The 18,343-nt window shown below is 39.8% G+C and overlaps 1 protein-coding gene across 3 annotated transcripts in view; it reads left to right on the forward strand.

Annotated features, from left to right (window-relative positions):
• Window positions 1-18,343, forward strand: part of ATP11C (ATPase phospholipid transporting 11C) — a 174,188-nt gene that overhangs the window by 143,131 nt on the left and 12,714 nt on the right. For all 3 annotated transcript variants that reach the window (XM_060086703.1, XM_060086704.1, XM_060086702.1), the window contains 4 exons: window positions 6,650-6,777; window positions 11,000-11,135; window positions 13,324-13,389; window positions 15,975-16,078. In XM_060086703.1, the coding sequence (XP_059942686.1) occupies window positions 6,650-6,777; window positions 11,000-11,135; window positions 13,324-13,389; window positions 15,975-16,078 (434 nt within the window). The remainder of the gene's footprint in view (window positions 1-6,649; window positions 6,778-10,999; window positions 11,136-13,323; window positions 13,390-15,974; window positions 16,079-18,343) is intronic.

The following is an 18,343-nucleotide window of genomic DNA, read 5'->3' on the forward strand; positions in this document are numbered from 1 at the left end:
TTCTTCTATGTCTTTGTTAAATATTTATTGCATCTTCCTGATCTTTGCCTCCATTCTTTTTCTGAGGCCCTGGATCATCTTCACTATAATTATTCTGAATTCTTTTTCTGGAAGGTTGCCTATCTCCACTTCATTTAGTTGTTTTTCTGGGGTTTTATCTTGGTCCTTCATCTGGTACATAGCCCTCTGCGTTTTCATCTTGCCTCTCTTTCTGTGAATGCGGTTTTTGTTCCACAGGCTGCAGGATTGTAGTTCTTGCTTCTGCTGTCTGCCCTCTGGTGGATGAGGTTATCTAAGAGGCTTGTGCAAGCTTCCTGATGGGAGGGACTGGTGGTGGGTAGAGCTGGGTGTTGCTCTGGTGGGCAGAGCTCAGTAAAACTTTAATCTGCTTGTCTGCTGATGGGTGGGGCTGGGTTCCCTCCCTGTTTGGTTGTTTAGCCTGGGGCGACCCAGCACTGGAGCCTACCAGGCTCTTTGCTCTTTGGTGGGGCTAATGGTGGCCTCTGGGAGGGCTCATGCCAAGGAGTACTTCCCAGAACTTCTGCTGCCAGTGTCCTTGTCCTCACGGTGAAACACAGCCACCCCCCACCTCTGCAGGAAACCCTCCAACACTAGCAGTTAGGTCTAGTTCAGTCTCCTAGGGGTCACTGCTCCTTCCCCTGGGTCCTGATGTGCACACTACTTTGTGTGTGCCCGCCAAGAGTGGAGTCTCTGTTTCCCCCAGTCCTGTCAAAGTCCTGCAATCAAATCCTGCTAGCCTTCAAAGTCTGATTCTCTAGGAATTCCTCCTCCCATTACCGGACCCCCAAGTTGGGAAGCCTGACGTGGGGCTCAGAACCTTCACTCCAGTGGGTGGACTTCTTTGGTATAATTGTTCTCCAGTTTGTGTCACCCACCAAGCGGTTATGGGATTTGATTTTATTGTGATTGCACCCCCTCCTGCCGTCTCATTGCGGCTTCTCCTTTGTCTTTGGATGTGGGGTATCGTTTTTTGGTGAGTTCCAGTGTCTTCCTGTTGACGATTGTTCAGCAGTTAGTTGTGATTCCGGTGCTCTTGCAAGAGGGAGTGAGAGCACATCCTTCCAGTTCACCATCTTGAACCAATCTCTGTAATGTAGTTTATATTTGCTATTAATTACCTTTTATGTATTGGATTGTAGAGATTAGAGAGGTATGCCCAACGTAAAAGGGTTTTTTTTTTCTTAGTTCAACAGTTGATCTTCTAGGCCTGGTTTTTGACAATAGCAAAATTTTATATCTGTGCTTTAGTAATGGTCTTATTATTATTTTATTTTTGAAAGTTATTTGGTATGTCCTGTTGGAATTGAGATCCATTAAAAAGTATTTTTTTTATTTTTGTTAGTGTACACAATGTCTTCCAATAATCCAAAAATGTTATAGTTTATTATTTCATCAAATAAAATCTCATACCTTTGCATTTTCTCAGGTTGATTCTCTAGAAAAACATTGATGTTTAAGCTAGCAAAGAAGCTGTGATTCCTGGATAAAGCCTTGGATTAGTTAAGCAATTCTACACTTTTAGCCCTCTGTAGTTTTCTGAACATTTTTCACATATAGAATATGCTATATGTTAACTTGATACATAAGTGGGGGATGGGCAGGCATGTTTGTAGGTTTGTTTTAACAGCTGAACTGTATTTTGCATTGCTTCTAGTGGAAGTATAGCTACGTAAAGGAGCTATAATGCTCAATGACTCAGAAATTTTGTACTTAATCTATGAGCAATTCAGTGATTTTTACCAAATGAGCTGCTGGTAACATCATCACAGCTATTAGAGACTGATTTTCTCAATTTCAAGGCACGTTCCATTCCTCATGATAGGAAGTGATTTTTTCCTAATTTCTTGGCAGTTTTGTTTGTTTGTTTGTTTGTTTGTTTGTTTTTGCTGTAGGCGGGCCTCTCACTGTTCTGGCCTCTCCCCTTGCGGAGCACAGGCTCTGGATGCGCAGGCTCAGCAGCCATGGCTCACGGGCCTAGCCGCTCCACGACATGTGGGATCTTCCCGGTTCGGGGCACAAACCCGTGTCCCCTGCATTGGCAGGCGGACTCTCAACCACTGTGCCACCAGGAAAGCCCTCTTGGCAGTATTTTTAAGATAATGTATTCTTCTCAATGGGAAGTGACTCTATTTATTTATTTGTTTGTTTGTTTGGCAGCACCGGGTCTTAGTTGTGGCATGCAGGATCTTTAGTTGCAGCATCTGAACTCTTAGTTGCAGCATGTGGAATCTAGTTCCCTGACCAGGGATCAAACCCGGGCCCCCTGTATTGGGAGCGTAGAGTCTTAGCCACTGGACCACCAGGGAAGTCCCTGCTTTCTTTCTCTTGAACTTGCCTCTTTGCCATTTGGTATGCTGTCTCTTACATCAGTGCCATGTCATAAGCCCCATGATGCCAGTTAAGCCGATCCCTTTATGAATTAATCATCTACCGACTGTAGAAAGTACTATCAGCCTTCTTGTATGCAAAGCTAACAGTATTGGTAACAGAGAGTTTTATAAACTCTGATGAATCTACTTTTCTTGAACATTCAGATTACTATTGATCAAAATGTTTGTAATTCCTCACTTCCTTGGATGATGAATGCAAGTTTAAAGGGACATTTTCAAATTTTGTAGCAAAGTGATGAAGGGAAGTTAGCTTTTTAAACCATGTTTACCAAGCACAAGTTGTATGAGGAAAGAAAGTACTTATTCCCTATAAAACCCTGGGCTGTTGGGGGTCTGGGGGTCTGCTTAGGTTCCCACAGGACTTGATGTTTGCCTTCTTCAGTTGCTCAACTGGTACATTCATTCATTTAACAAATACTTCTTGAGTGCCTACTGTGTGCCAGGCTAAGTGCCGGGGATATAACAGTGATCAAAACTCTTTACCGCATAGAGCTTGTGGGTACGGTGAGTGATAGGGGGAGAGACAGACAGCAATCAGACAGACAAACATATTATGTTGGGTACTGATATATGCTCTGAAGGAGAACAAAAAGCATAATAAATGGATAGAATGTGACTGGGGAAGAGAGCTGCTGTTTTAGACAAACTGACCTGGAAAGCTCTCTCTGATGAGGTGACATTTGGGCAGAGATTTAGAGGAGGTGAGGGAAGGAGCTAGGCAAACATCTTAGAAAAAGTATACCACGTAAAAGGAAGGTCTCTCTGAGGTAGTGATGTATTGTACATACCTTTAGTTTTCACTTTGGCCTTGTGCTGAATGTAGAGAACTTTATTGCAAATATTTGTGGAATACATATAGGTAGTCAGCCTTTTTCACTTCAGGTCTACTTCAGGTGTTCTCTGCAACTCTGGTACTTGGAGAGTGAGCTATGGAGAATGTAGAAATGGGACCAGGATGCAGATTATTTAAGCAAAAAGCAACTCTTTGTTTAGCAAAGCCTAGGTTAGTACTGGACTTTCTTCTGCATGAAAAGATACCCTTTATAACAGGTATAACAAGAAACAGTATTATCAACTAAACCTGTTTTGTTTTGTTTTTATAAGTTTATTTTATTTATTTTATTTTTGGCTGCATTGGGTCTTCATTGCTGTGTGTGGGCTTTCTCTAGTTGCCACAAGCGGGGGCTACTCTTTATTGTGGTGCGCGGGCTTCTCATTGCAGTGGCTTCTCTTGTTGTGGAGCACAGGCTCTAGGCGTGCGGGCTTCAGTAGTTGTGGCTTGTAGGCTCAGTAGTTGTGGCGCACGGGCTCTAGAGCGCAGGCTCAGTAGTTGTGGTGCACGGGCTTAGTTGCTCCGTAGCACATGGGATCTTCCCAGACCAGGGCTCGAACCCGTGTCCCCTGCATTGGCAGACAGATTCTTAACCACTGGGCCACCAGGGAAGTCCAATTTGTGTCACATTTAAATGCATTTTATTAATCAAAAAACACTTTATATATGTGAAAAATACATGTGACTATGCAATATTATTTATTCAGGTCACAGATGGTGGTTGCATGACAACATCTAGCACTGTGTAGAAAATACTAAACTCAATAAGTATTAGCTTCAAAACAAGGTTCATTATAAAAACCTTAATATTTTTTTCAATAAAGGAATATTTACAATATCAGATCAGTCCTTTACAAATATGTTTTAGCTTCCAGTCTCTAGTCATTCATTCATCCAATATTTACTGAATGCTTTCTGCATGCCAAGCTCTGTTCTAGGAGTTCCAGATTGTCAAAGCCAGTAAAACACTTGTAGCTGATCACATTAGGTTCATTACTCAATGCAACAAGAGTGTACACCATGAGGAACAGTAGGGCCTCTTAGGAAGCGAGTGTTAGAAAAGTCTTGTAAGATTTGGGCTTGAGTTAGGTGATTTGTGGAAGGGTTTAAGGAGTAGGGCCTTGCTGGGTGCCGTTAGCAGATGGGGGTAATTTTATGACTAAGCATGTTAGTAAATCTTATCCAGGAAGCCAACATGTCATTGGTCAAGAGGCAATAGTCACCCAAATCAGCCAGAATGTAGATGTTGGTCATTGTTGTGATTTGGACAATATTTATATTCTGTCTGTGTTCAAACGTGATTGCAGAGTGTTTTTGTCTCAATACATCGAGGTCACACAGTGGCCTTGTTTGATGTTGCTGTTCTGCGAAATTGTTCATGTTCCACAGAGCTCCAGTGCCTAGCTGTGAGTGCCGGGCCAGCTCTTGAATGTCAGGGGCTGCTTTGCTTTTTCTCAAGCTACAGCTATCAATCAATAAATAGAGCTTAAATTCTAGTGTGAAGAGAGAGGCAGTAAACATAATAAATTTATCATGTAAGTTAAAAGGTGATTAGTACTATGGGGGGGGCACAGGATTGGGGGGAATGTGTTCAAGAGAGAGGAAGTGGCAAGGTAAATCAAGGTTGGTCTCACTAAGAAGGTAACAGACAGGTAAGAAGCTGGATCGAGGAGTAGGACTTTATATCCCCACCATTGTAGGAGCTTCTTTACTTTCAGAGATAAAGGAATCCACTGGAGAGTTTGAACAAAACAATGATTTGATTTGACTTATTTTCCAGTAGAGCTACTTGGGCCATTGTGTTGAGAATAGACTGCAGGTCAAGGGGAGAAGCCGGGAGACCAATTAAAGGCTTGCAGAGTGGTCACAGTGGAGGGGCTAAGAAGTGATGTGGTTCTGAATGTATTTGAAAGTGGAGCTAGTAAATGGTGCTTAATAGATTGGATGTGGCTTGTGAAAAAGAGAAGAGTCAAGGATGAATCCAAGATTTCGGTTCTGGTTGATCAAAAAGATTTTGTTGCCCTTTCCTGAGATGTGGAAGACTTCAGGAGGAGCAGGTTTGAGGTGAGGGCAGGTCAGGAATTCAGTCTTGGATGTAAGTTTGAAATATGCTAGACACCCAAGAGGAGATATCAAGTGGGCAGTTGGATATATGGGACAGGTTTAGGCTAGATATGGGAATTTTCAGTGAATGGGTTATATTAAAACCACAGGACTAAATGAGATCACCTAGAGAGCGAGCATAAATAAAGTTCCAAACACCGAGTGCTGGAACACTCCAACACAGAGGGCTCAGGGAGAAGAGGCGCCTGAGAAGGAAGGGCTAGTGAGGTAGGAAGAGAATCACTCATTTCAAAAGATTTCTTGAGCACCTAAGGGGTACCAGGCACCAGGGTAGATACTGGGGTTGAAAACATTGTGGGGCCACTCACTGAGGTAGGGGACATGGGAGGAAGTAGATTTAAAGGGAAAGTTAATGAGTTTGGTTTTAGACGTTTTGAATTGCAGGTTGTCCTGTGGGACAACCAGCAGGAAGTTGGAAATTTTGGTCTGGAGCCTAGGGAATTCAGGACCAGAAAGAGTCATGACCATGTGAATATATTTAGCTTTTATTTTTGTGAATATTTATTTAATCCTTAGTAAATGGCCACATTCAATATCATAAATATACTCTGGAGGAGGTGATAGTGATATTTAAAACCATGTAAAATATTAACCCAAAAAACTGACACAGGCTGGCCACTGCTTATATTTAGTTTCCCTAAGGGGTTTCTGTCTTATACTTAATTGGTCTTCATTCGCTGAAAATCTTTTGAAAAGTTCTTAGTTAATATCCATTAGAAATGGAGCTTATCAGCCACATAGAACAGGGAGATCAGCTCAGTGCTTTGCGACCACCTACAGGGGTGGGATAAGGGAGGGTGGGATAGGGAGGGTGGGAGGGAGACGCAAGAGGGAGGAGATATGGGGATATATGTATACGTATAGCTGATTCACTTTGTTATACAGCAGCAACTAACACACCATTGTAAAGCAATTATACTCCAATAAAGATGTTAAAAAAGAGTTTCTCCTTTACACATACTTATATATAAATTTACTTGTACTAATTAATAAAAAGAAAAGCATATATATTAAAAAAAGAGAAATAGAGCTTATAGCTTGTAAACATTCTGAATAAGATCATATTTTAAAAGGGAGGGTATTTTAATATGCCTTACAGTATGTTAGTTTCTTTTCTATAGTGGTCAGTTAGAGTGACCTTATTTACAAAACCTCCTTTGCTGCCACAAAAGGTGTGAAAGGAAACTGTCTTGTTTTAGCTTGTGATTTTTTCTAAACACTTAAATATCCTCTTGCAGATGATTGTTACATTACCTTTCTCTTCTGTGGTTTGTCATTACAGCCACTGTATGATGCCGCTTACCTTACAATGTACAATATCTGCTTCACATCCTTGCCCATCCTGGCCTACAGTCTACTGGAACAGCACATCAACATTGACACTCTGACCTCAGATCCCCGATTATATATGTAAGTTGAACATATGTAAGTTAACCCCCCGCCCCAGACTTTCAAAATTGTGGATTTCATTTTATCTACAGGTAGGAAGGACACAGAACTGCCCTCCTAGTTTGATTACATGGTTCTGTTCTGAATTTTTAGCTACTTAAACCAAACCATCCAGCTGGAAAATGATGTATTTCCTAGGTATTGATATATGTCCTGTAGTTGAATGGGTATGAATTATTTAGTTCAAAATCAGTAATTCCTAAAACTTTGCCTACATTGTCATAGAGTTCTAGTCTTAGATGGAGACACAATAGTTTAACTACCCACCGCCCCCCACCTCTCCCAAGAAGGGCCACACAAGGATCTCTCGTGCTTTAGAATATTGATCCCTCCCTGTAATGGGTTGAACTGATGATGTTATGTTAGGCTTTCTCATGTAAACTGCCCCTGAAATATAGCCTCCCGAGTGCTTTGTTAGCCGCATTCTAAAATGGCATTGTTGAAGAAAACAATTAAGTCATCAAGCCATTATATTCATTTTGTGTTAGTTGGAAATATATGCTCTTCTCTATGGGTGGGGGACTTGGCAGTAGCCCCAGTTTCTTAACCTTTGATTAAATTGGATTTTTATAAGTGAAGCTTACAGCTAAAGATAAAGATATTAATTTACAGCAGGTTGTAAGCGTTGCTAAATAGTGGGTAGCAAGTGCAATAGAGAGACTTGGGTGTGATTCATTGGTGCGAAGTGAAGGTGCACAAATTTAAGGGATGTCTTTAACCAGTATGACTCATGAAACTCACATCTAGGAATTGTTAGACTTAACCAGGTTTATAAAATTAGTTGTCATTTTAAAGGTATTTATTATAAAAAATTTGAAACATGCAAAGAGTGTAGCAAAAATACTATTTATATAGTAAACTTCCCTGTCCTTACCACTCAACTTCAACAATTATCAATTCAGGGCCAATCCTGCTTCATTAATAACCTTGTCTTCTCTATCAGGGACTTATTTTGAAGCAAATATCAAACTATATAAAATAGTTATTTCAACATGTATCTTTTACATGTACTGTTATAACAGTACACTATCATACCTAAAAATTTAACAAGTCCATGATATCATCAAATATCCAGTCAATGCTCAAATTTTTCCAGTTGACTCAATTTCTTTTTATAGCATGCTTGTTTTTGAAAGAGTATATAAGGCCCATATACTGCAGTTGGTTAATATGCTTCTTGAGACTCTCTTAATCTGTAGGTTAAATTGGCAACTTATTTGTTAATGAACCAGATAATTTATCTTGTAGCATTTCCCCCAATCTAGAGTTTGCTGATTGCCTCATCATGGCAGTAACATACTCTGCTTTTCCCTGTATTTCTTGCAAAGGGTATTGTTAGATCTAAAGGGGAATCGTAGAAATCTTGGTAGAAATCTTCCAGAGCATCAGCTCTCACACCTTTTTTTTTAAAAAATGAGGACCCAGGGCCTGGAAATGACTTGCCTAAGGACACAGTGTGTAACAAGAGGCCAGAGCAAGATCAGATTTCTATCCTCCTGATGACCGGCCCTGTGCTCTTTTCCACAGGCTGGTGGTTTTCAAAGATTGAGTAGCAGTATTCTGTTTTCAGACAACAACTAAAGTGAAGACCAGTAGTGCAGTTACTCTGGTTGAAGGGGGGTTTGGGTGGCAGTGAGCAGAATGCCTCCCGTTCAGTCCCACCGAGAGCTCTAGCTAATCGCCTGCACTCTGATCCCAGCTCTGCCACTGACTCTGTAGCCTTGCTCAGGTTACTTGACTGAGATGGGCCTCAGTTTCCTCTTCAGTAACAATAGATCCAATCACAATGTTTTGGGGGAGGATTAAATGAGTGACTACATGTAAAAACTTACAGTGGTGCCTGGCACCTAGTAAGTTTTCAATAGATGGTAGCTATTAATCTTATTATTCTAACACCCTTCTCCACATAACTTCAGGGCTATGCTGAGCACTTTCATACATTAAGAATGTTGAAAACTTGAAGCAAGCTGTTGAGTACAAATTCTTAAGGGTTTCCATGAAGTTTTAGTTACCGCATGCAGGTGTAGGTCATGAATTTTTAAGCAATTTTGCATAGAGGGCATACTTGCCACATACGATGGAGAAATGAAAGCCATGGCATACCTATCACCCAGCCCACAATGCAGCTGCCTGCCTGCCCACTCTGATGAGACTGTGCTCTCAGCCTGTCACTGTATTGGAGATTGCTCTGTTACTCTGAGCATTCCTTTGTAAACGTGAAGCTCTAGCCTTCATATGTGTCTCTCTCTGCATTTGTACCACTTAATGTTACTTGTGGCCTTGTGTAGCATATTATAGATATCACCTTCGGGGACTTAGTGACACAGGCGTTTACCAAAAGTTTTGAGGTGAAATGTGACATAATTGGATCTTTTCATATTTTTTGAGAGAAATTTGAAAAGTAAACTGTAGTTCTTTTCTAGAGGGTAGAGGCATAGTCTGTTTCTTCTACAACTTTAAAAGGCAAAAGAAAGGTCCTGGTACATCTACTGCCTCCCATTGTATGGAGGTGCTCAGGCCTGTGCTGCTGGTCAACTGCTCCCCCCACAATCTTCACTCCCTCGTGTTGCCCCTCACGTTGGCTGTCATATTCTGAGTTAACAACAGGTTCATCATTCACCTGAGCGCAGCTAGAAAACCTCAACTATAACCCAACACACCATGACTCCCCTTCCTTTCTTCCCACGGCATGTAATGTAAATCCAGTGACTGGCTTGAAAGACAGGAACCACTTCCTGCCTCAGCCCAAGTCAGTGACTCTCAAAAGACTCATTGGCTGGCAGTTGCTGGGCCCTCCTTGCAAGGATCTTTAAGGGAGGTGCCTTCCCTGTGGCTCCCAGTTGCCTTGGGAACATGACTTACTGGCTGTGGGGAGAGCTTGTTTCTGGGAAGCAGCTACCTCTTTCCCCCTGCAATTTATCCAAGGCATACAGCAGCGTATTGCTTTATGCATCCCCCTACATTGCTGATTTCTGTGTGCACCTGGAAATCCTAGTAGGTAAAAGTTGCATAATTGCTATTTTTTCAGGAAACCCTACAGCACTCCATACCAACTGAACAAGGATCAGTTGTATTTACATCACAAAGGTCTTTCTTATTCATTACAGCCCAGTGACATTCTTGGTAGTATTGGCAACAGGTGTGCTATTTGAGTGATTACATACCTTTTGATAAATGTTAAGAGGGATTTGAAATAGAAGCTAAAAGAATTCCATGCACAGACCCATCTTCCTTTTGCCCCATTAGAGTTGTTAGCCTTCTTCAACATTCTGACTTGTACCCAGAAGACTGTGCTATTTTTGCCAGATGTTAAACTTTTGATCTGGCCACCTGCCATTTATCAAAGCATGACTGTACAGCTTCGAACATGTTATTTGACTCAATTTTAAAAATATAAAGGATACCCCAAGACCTAAGAAAGGTTAAATTCCCAGGCAGAAATCTTGATTAAACTAAATATTTTAAAATAGTTGCAAAGCCATGGTAGCTTGGTTGAGAGCATGTGATTTAAAGTCAAATCAGTCTAGGATTGTATACTAGCTCTGTCCCTTACTAACTGAGTGAACTCTGGCATACTGCTGTACTAGTGGTTCCCAAACTTTACTGCACATTAGAATTACCTGGGGAGTTTTTAAATTATCCTGGTTGCCCAGGTTACACCTCATGCCAGTTAAATCAGAATGAGGGTGGGAGCCAGGCATCAATGTTTTTAAAGATCCCCTGGTGATTCTAATGTGCATCAAAGTTTGGAAACCATTATGATACACCTTTGTGAGGCTCATTATTTGTAAATGGTAGTGATAAGAATATCTATTTCATGTGGGTTTTGTGTATACAAAAATGGACAATGTAAAACTCTTAACCCACTTTTATAAGCATATAATAAGTACTCAGTAAATGAGAGCTAATTATTATTGATGATATTATTATTGTCAGCGGCCAGAATTTTAACTTAGAAGCACTTTGACAGTTTACTGCAACACCTCAGACAGGAGGTGATTGCACAAAGACAAACCTGCAGCTCGGTCTGGGCTTTTATCAAAAGCTTACCAGTCCCCTTAGGGACAGCTCCCTTCATTCTAAAAGGGTCAAACCCCATGCGCACCTTTGGCGTTTCACTGTATCTTTAAATAAACAGCCTACAGAGATTCATTAACTTGTGTTTTTTCCTATTTCTCAATAGGAAAATTTCTGGAAATGCCATGCTGCAGTTGGGCCCCTTCTTATATTGGACATTTCTGGCTGCATTTGAAGGAACAGTGTTCTTCTTTGGGACTTATTTTCTTTTTCAGACTTCATCCTTAGAAGAAAATGCAAAGGTAAAAAAAAAACATCATTACATCTTTCGGTATTACAAGCATGGCTTAAGTTTTTTTCCATAGGCATTGGATCTATCATACACATACTCTAGCTGTAATCATTTTGCAAATTATTTTTCTAAAGGTATGGGTATTTAGTTCTCACAATGTCCTTAGAACAATAGAAGTGTTGAAGTGAGAAATCACTTCCTGCATGCATGGCTAACTAAACAGCTTATGTGCAAACCTCTGGAAGCTTAACTTGGCTGTAATTTTACTAGATGAACAGAGTTCTTGGGATTTCAGACTTTGGACCCGTACACTTTGACGTGAGCAAGTCTTTTCCTGTTTTAAAAGCAATATCTGTCCCTACTCAGTTCTTACTCATAGTGGCCTTCCGTGCTTAGAGTGGAAGGGGGTAGCTGCCGTATGTTTGCAGTATTTGCCCAATAATTAGGGAATTCCCTTCTCTTCCTCCTTCCTTTCCACATGGGAGCATAGTGTTTTCCAGAAAGGCTACACAGATCCTGCCAGTGTCTTCCCAGCCAGCGACTACATAGGTCAGCACCTGCATTGGGGTGATTTTGCCCTGGCTGTGCTCTAGGAGAGAATTGCCAATGGGGTGAGGTCTTCTGGCAGCCACACAGTGGAAAATCAAACCCACCACCTTGCATGCTGCGTTCACTATGTTCTTTGCTATTTCTGGGCTTCCTCTTTTATGGTCATTCATTGGTTATAATCATATGAAGCAAAGCAAAGGTTCAAAAAGACTTTACTGAGTACACTGACTATGTCTAGAACTGAGACAGTCAACATCTGTTACAGAAGTGATAGGCTCAGTGAATTTGAATGATACTTTGAAATTTGGTACTACAGTTAGAACCTCTCTAATTTGGACTAACAGAAATCAGTTTAGTATGAATCCATTAAAATTATTAATCACTGAGTAACTGTTGAGGAAATACAGACCTAGTACTTCAGAGTAGGCACATGTAGCATTTGCCAGGGAGACGGCCCTACTAAATCTCTCGGTGCATCCTCGGGCCAGTCCCTTCAGTTTTCCAAGTCACCTTTGCCCAACAGTAAGAAGAAGAAATTCGATTTTATGATTTCTCAGGTCCCTTCAGCTTTATGACTGATTCTGTAACTCCAACTTTTTATTTTGTATTTATTTGCCACATAAATTATATAGAACTGACTGTACCCTCCTGCAACTCTATTGACATGGTTCATTTGCTCAGCAAAGTCTACTGGTGGTACATGGGGAGCCTCAACAAACCCTGTATCCAAGTCATCACTCATTTTGAGTTCATGAAGTCCAAATGAATTAGATTTTATTGTATATTGTTTGCTAAAATTACAATAAGTATATGGACCACTATCAGCAATTAAATATAACACCATGTACAATTTGATCAAATCCTTTTTTTGCTCTTAACCTTAATTTTTGTTTTTTATTTTTTTAAAACCTTTTACATTTCATTTTCTGTTTTAATGTTATGCATTCAGATCTTGACAGCGTTTGGTAAGCATACGTGCCATTCATTGCCATCGTTTGGGTTTATATACATGGTATCTGCTTTTCTTTGATGTGCACATGCTGACAGCTCTAATATTTACAGCCACAAAATTAGACTCTATTTTATTTGTTTTTTTATTGAGATATAATTGACATATAGCATTATATTAGTTTCAGGTATATAACATAAGGATTCGATATTTTTATGTACTGAATGGTCACCACAGTAAGTCTAGTTACCCTCTGTCATCATATACTCTATTTTTAAAATGTGAGTTCATTTGTCTGCAAATTAGTCTTTATTTATACATAGAGATCTTTAGATCTATATTATAGGAAAAGCCCAAATCAAACTCTTTAGATATAGGAGCCATCCAAATGAGTTGTTTTTATGAACGTTACTGTTAGTGGAATAGGGTTTTTCCTGCCTGTATCACACCAGTGTGTTCCCTGTTTTATGCTTCATGGAATCACGAAATAAACACTACCAACCACGCATGTGGTGTACCTCTCCAAGAAAATTTAGGCTCACAGTAAAAGCCAGCATTTTGGCCTGATCTTTTGAGCAGATAATTCCCTAAACAATTTATACAAAAATCTTTGGCAGTTATACTCAAGATTAAACTTGGCTGTTTATTATTTTAAGCAATTGTGTATTCATGGTACATGTAATTGTTGAATGTTTTTCAGGTATATGGAAACTGGACTTTTGGAACCATTGTTTTTACAGTCTTAGTATTCACCGTAACTCTGAAGGTTAGATTTTTATTTATTCAAATATGTTTAACACCATTTTTGTAATACTTTCTGGTCATATCTTTTTTGTCTTCTAATCTTTATTTTTACTGCGAGTTGTTATTCAAGTCTGAATGCTTACTAAAGTTATGTGTGATATTAGAGATTTGGACATTTATATACTATTTGTGATCCATTTTTTCCAGTATATTGCCTATCCTCTTTTTTTTTAATATACCATACTTATAGTGGAAATCTGTTCCTTCTTTCCTGCTATTTTTGAGATGTTAAGTGGTATATAAATGGGCTGTGTGTATGTGTGTGTTTCCATGTTAAGTACTTGAATATTTTTTAAAGCTATATATCTGTTTAAGAATGCCAGTCCTTAAAGGAATTTGGGTACTTAAGACAGTTGAATATAGGTGTCCATGAGCAAGATATGTGTGCAAAAGAGCTTGGTAGTGATGACGTTTTTTATAATGTATTCATCATTGAAATTTATGCATATTTGTGATGAAATGCATAAGAATATACAGCAGGTAACATACAACAAAGGCAGTTTTGGCAAAATCATTGGCATTAACGTGCAGCCGTGTAATAATGCTGTGTGCTGAATACTACCCTTGATGTTCATGAGTTGGGACTCCCTTATAGTTGAAGGTATAATCAAAATTATTTTGATCATTCCAGTAATAAACACCTCACATGGGGTTCAAGAATGAGTACCTTTAAAAAAAAAAAAGAATGAGTACCTTTAAATGAATTCCAGTATGCCCAGTGGCCAGAATTAGAATTCAGAAGTATAATTGACAAAGGACCTCTAATCATTTCCCCTCTGAATTTTTATACCTGCTTCATTTCTTGTACCGAATACAACTAACATGTTTGCATTATTCATCTGCTATTTCAGTAATATTTTAGGACTGCAAAAGAAAATGTTACAATTCATCTCAGTTTAGCCACTTACTATCTGGATGTCCTTGGGCAAGTGACCTCGTTTCTCAGTACTTACATTTCCTCTTCTATAAAATGGAGATAAAAGTACCACCCACATCCCTTAGGATTTTTTTTGTGAGAAGTCAATTAGTGAATATATATAAAGCAGTTAGAATGGGGTCTGGCACATAGAATGTGCTCAGTATAATAGATGCTAGTTGTTATTTACTATTTTGTCTCATAGGATCATAATTTGAAAGGGAATCCTCCCCACCCTTTTTTACCCCTGGCCTTGCATATGGCCCCAGGGCTTCCAAGCACCCTTCATAGCTAAAGTTGGCCTTGTTGCAGCAACTTTCACCTGTCCCTCAAAAAAAAAATGTCATGAAGAACCTAGGGGTATAACAGGAATAAAGACACAGACCTACTTGAGAATGGACTTGAGGATATGGGGAGGGGGAAGGGTAAGCTGTGACAAAGCGAGAGAGAGGCATGGACATATATACACTACCAAACGTAAGGTAGATAGCTAGTGGGAAGCAGCCGCATAGCACAGGGAGATCAGCTTGGTGCTCTGTGACCATCTAGAGGGGTGGGCTAGGGAGGGTGGGAGGGAGGGAGATGCAAGAGGGAAGAGATATGGGAACATATGTATATGTATAACTGATTCACTTTGTTATAAAGCAGAAACTAACACACCATTGTGAAACAATTATACTCCAATTAAAAAAAAAATCCATCCACTCCCTCTTCTTTGCATGGGTATTACTGTGGCATGTTCCCTAGCAGCCGGAGGATGGGAATTCAAGACAATGTTATCAATAACTTGTTTATAAGTGAGCAAATGTTAACAGATTGCTGAGGAGCAGGGTGTCACAGCAAGTAACAAAACAAACACCACCTCCTCTTCAAAAATTAAATGCCCTGGATATTAGGCCATGTGACCCAGAAATTCTAAGCAAGCAGAGTGGACCATACTTTTTATTTTTAGATTGCATTTGAAAATCCCAGGTGCCACAATCTGAAGAAACAAGCAGCCCTGGAAGAAACATGAGAGGATTAAAATCTAAGGCAACTGAAAATGTTATTAATTTAATGGAGTAGATACGGATTTTGCAATTGAAAAATTGCACACTACATAGACCCACAATCCATGGCTCCATGATGCCTGATGTGTAGAGCTAGTTGCCTTTGCATTTAGTAACCCTCATCTGTTGTGTTTGAGCTCTCACGACTCCTTTGTGTAGTTTGTCTTCTCTTCCTAGCTACTCTCTCCCTCACCTCCTGCTTTTCAGTATACCTGCCTCACCAGCCAGGCCTTCTCCTTTTGCCGTCAGCTCCCTGACCACCACCACTCAAGGACACGGGGCTCCAGTCTCTGGGATGTTACCATTACCTCATTCCTTGCCCTTCCTTCAGTAGTGAGGCATCTGCAGCTGTACTTGCTTGACCACACCTCCATGCCTGTTCTCCTAGAGTCTAAATGCCTGAGGGCAGAGCTCTTTGAAAAGTCTGGGTTCTGTTCTTCTAGTGCCATTCTCTTCTGGTTGCCTGGACCAAGCTAGATCCTCCCACAGGTATCATATTGTGTATAAGTTGTCAAATACCATCAGATACGGCCTGGTACAGTTTGTACTCATCATGAAATCTCTTGTGTTGTATCCTTTCAGCTCGCCTTGGATACTCGTTTCTGGACATGGATAAACCACTTTGTGATTTGGGGTTCTTTAGCGTTTTATGTATTTTTCTCATTCTTCTGGGGAGGAATTATATGGTAAGCTACTGTACGTGTTTAATATGTAAATAACAAAATACATATATAGGTACATTGTATATGCAAACATTAATTATACTTTTAAAGTTTTGATTATATAAGATGGCAAGTCTTCAATATTAATGGACTGGAAGTTACTTCTAGCCAGTAATGCTGCTATTTCAGGTAAGATTTCAAATGCAAGTATATAGACTGCATGAGTTACTCAAAAGACCTCCCTTCTGGTAGCCCCTGTCCAAACCTTCTGACCTGAAGGTGTGTAAACATCTCTCTGTGAAATGAAACTAATTTCTAGCATGACCTCCCATGTGATTTCCAGTAGAAATACTCATCTTGTGAAGTTTCTACACAATATAGTGGCCAGTAGATACAGTATTATCCATTTGGACCCTGTTCTCTCTTTATGGGATATTACTCTCCTTCTTGTCACTACAGATGTGCTCAAGAGATAGAATATATATCACTTAATACTCAGAGGGTTATATTTGAAATCACCATCCCATTGTTTTGGGGGAGGTAAAGGTAGACTTTACAGCTTGCATTTAAAGTTCATTCTGTTCATCTTGGTTCAGTAGATGTTTATTCAGAATCCGTTTTGTGTGAGGCACTCTATGGGATACAGAAATGAATAGACTGTACCCCTGCCTCAAGGAGACTAGAGTCCAGTGAGGGGCACATAAGCTGTGATTGGGAGAGTTATAAGGAATTAAAATAAGTTAGATTTTCATCTCCTTTCCTTACTCCCAGAGGCCTATATTTTGTTTTTTAATATCACAGTTGTTTTCATTAATTGGTGACTTCCCCTGACAAGGATGCCAGCAGCAGAGACCAGAACTAGAGTTAGCCATAGGGTAAGATTCTAGGAATACATATTTTCACTGGTTTGAGCAAAATCATACGTACAAAACAGTCCATATTATCACAGAGATGTGGGGACCATGTTTATGTCCCTTGAGACTTAATTACAAGAAACTCTTACCGTTTTGGAAAGCTTTTTAAAATAAAGGCCTCAAGAAATAAAAATATGGACAACCTAATCACTTATGGAAGCAGCAGCTCCAGAAAGTATAATTACAGCATTTATTTGACACCTATATAAGTAATTATTGAAGCAATGAAGCTGAAGGAAGTCTGTTTTCTTTAATAATATACAAATGAATCAAAGTTGATTAACCAAATGTAGTACACAATTGTAAGGTCATAATTCTGTCTAGGAACCTATGTAATCAGTATCTGAACTAATTATGCAGAATTTCCACAAGAATGAAATGTTTCTAGGAAACTAAAATTTCTCATTCTTTCCAGACTATTCCTTATTGATTAAAATAAATCCTTTAAATGATTTAAGATATTGTCACACCTGTTTCTATTCATTAGAGATGGTTACTAAAAATGAAATGTTAATAAATCCGTTTTATTTTGTTGCCTATAGTGCTATCCTTAAGTAGACCTGTCTGAGTTGAGCTACTACAAGAATATAAAATTTATATTATAAAGCGACCAAGAAAATGTGACTAGAAACTGTAATACTTCAGCTGAATGCTGATTGCAGCTAATATCCAGACATGCTCAACCCTGAGGCATTGTGACTCACCCCTCTTTGGGGATGGGCAGTGAGAATGATGATTTCTGATCCCCAAACCCAATCCAGGAATAATAATTTTTGTTTTTTACTGCTCCTCTGCAAAACTCCATAGATGCCATCAAAATCAAAAAGAAAAATGTGGAGCTTTTAATCACAGAGAGGGTACTGTGCAAAAGAATACCCTGTGACGACTAGCTGTCAGTTGTCTGCTGGACCCTTATTGTGCCTCAGTTAACGGCCTAGGAGATTAGTCAGGGTGCCCTTCTGAATTAGAGTGGGAATAGAGCTCTGTAGAAATATTTTCTTTATGGTAGGAACCCTAGAAAACTTGTTCAGCCTGGACCTCATAAGTTTCTCCACCTCACTATTGTGCTCACAGTCTATTCCACATATATTCCACAGTCTAGTCCTCATCTGTGTAGAGCCACGAGCTTGATTTTATCATGTTACATGAGAGTGCACAAACATGAATGTTTAAATGAGAAACCAGTTTATCTTCAGTGAGCACTATTTGTGATCTACTAAATGGCACCAACCACTTATCTACCTAAGGCTCCTCATCCAAGGACAGTCTGATGTATACCCCAACCTTGAGCAGCTGCTTTGCACTTCCTCCCCGTCAGCTTCAGACAACATTCATCCTAGCCTAGTGAGGCTCTCTGTGGTTCAGCCCCAGCAGG

Source organism: Mesoplodon densirostris, chromosome X, assembly GCF_025265405.1.
Source record: "Mesoplodon densirostris isolate mMesDen1 chromosome X, mMesDen1 primary haplotype, whole genome shotgun sequence".
Classification (NCBI taxonomy): Eukaryota; Metazoa; Chordata; class Mammalia; order Artiodactyla; family Ziphiidae; genus Mesoplodon; species Mesoplodon densirostris.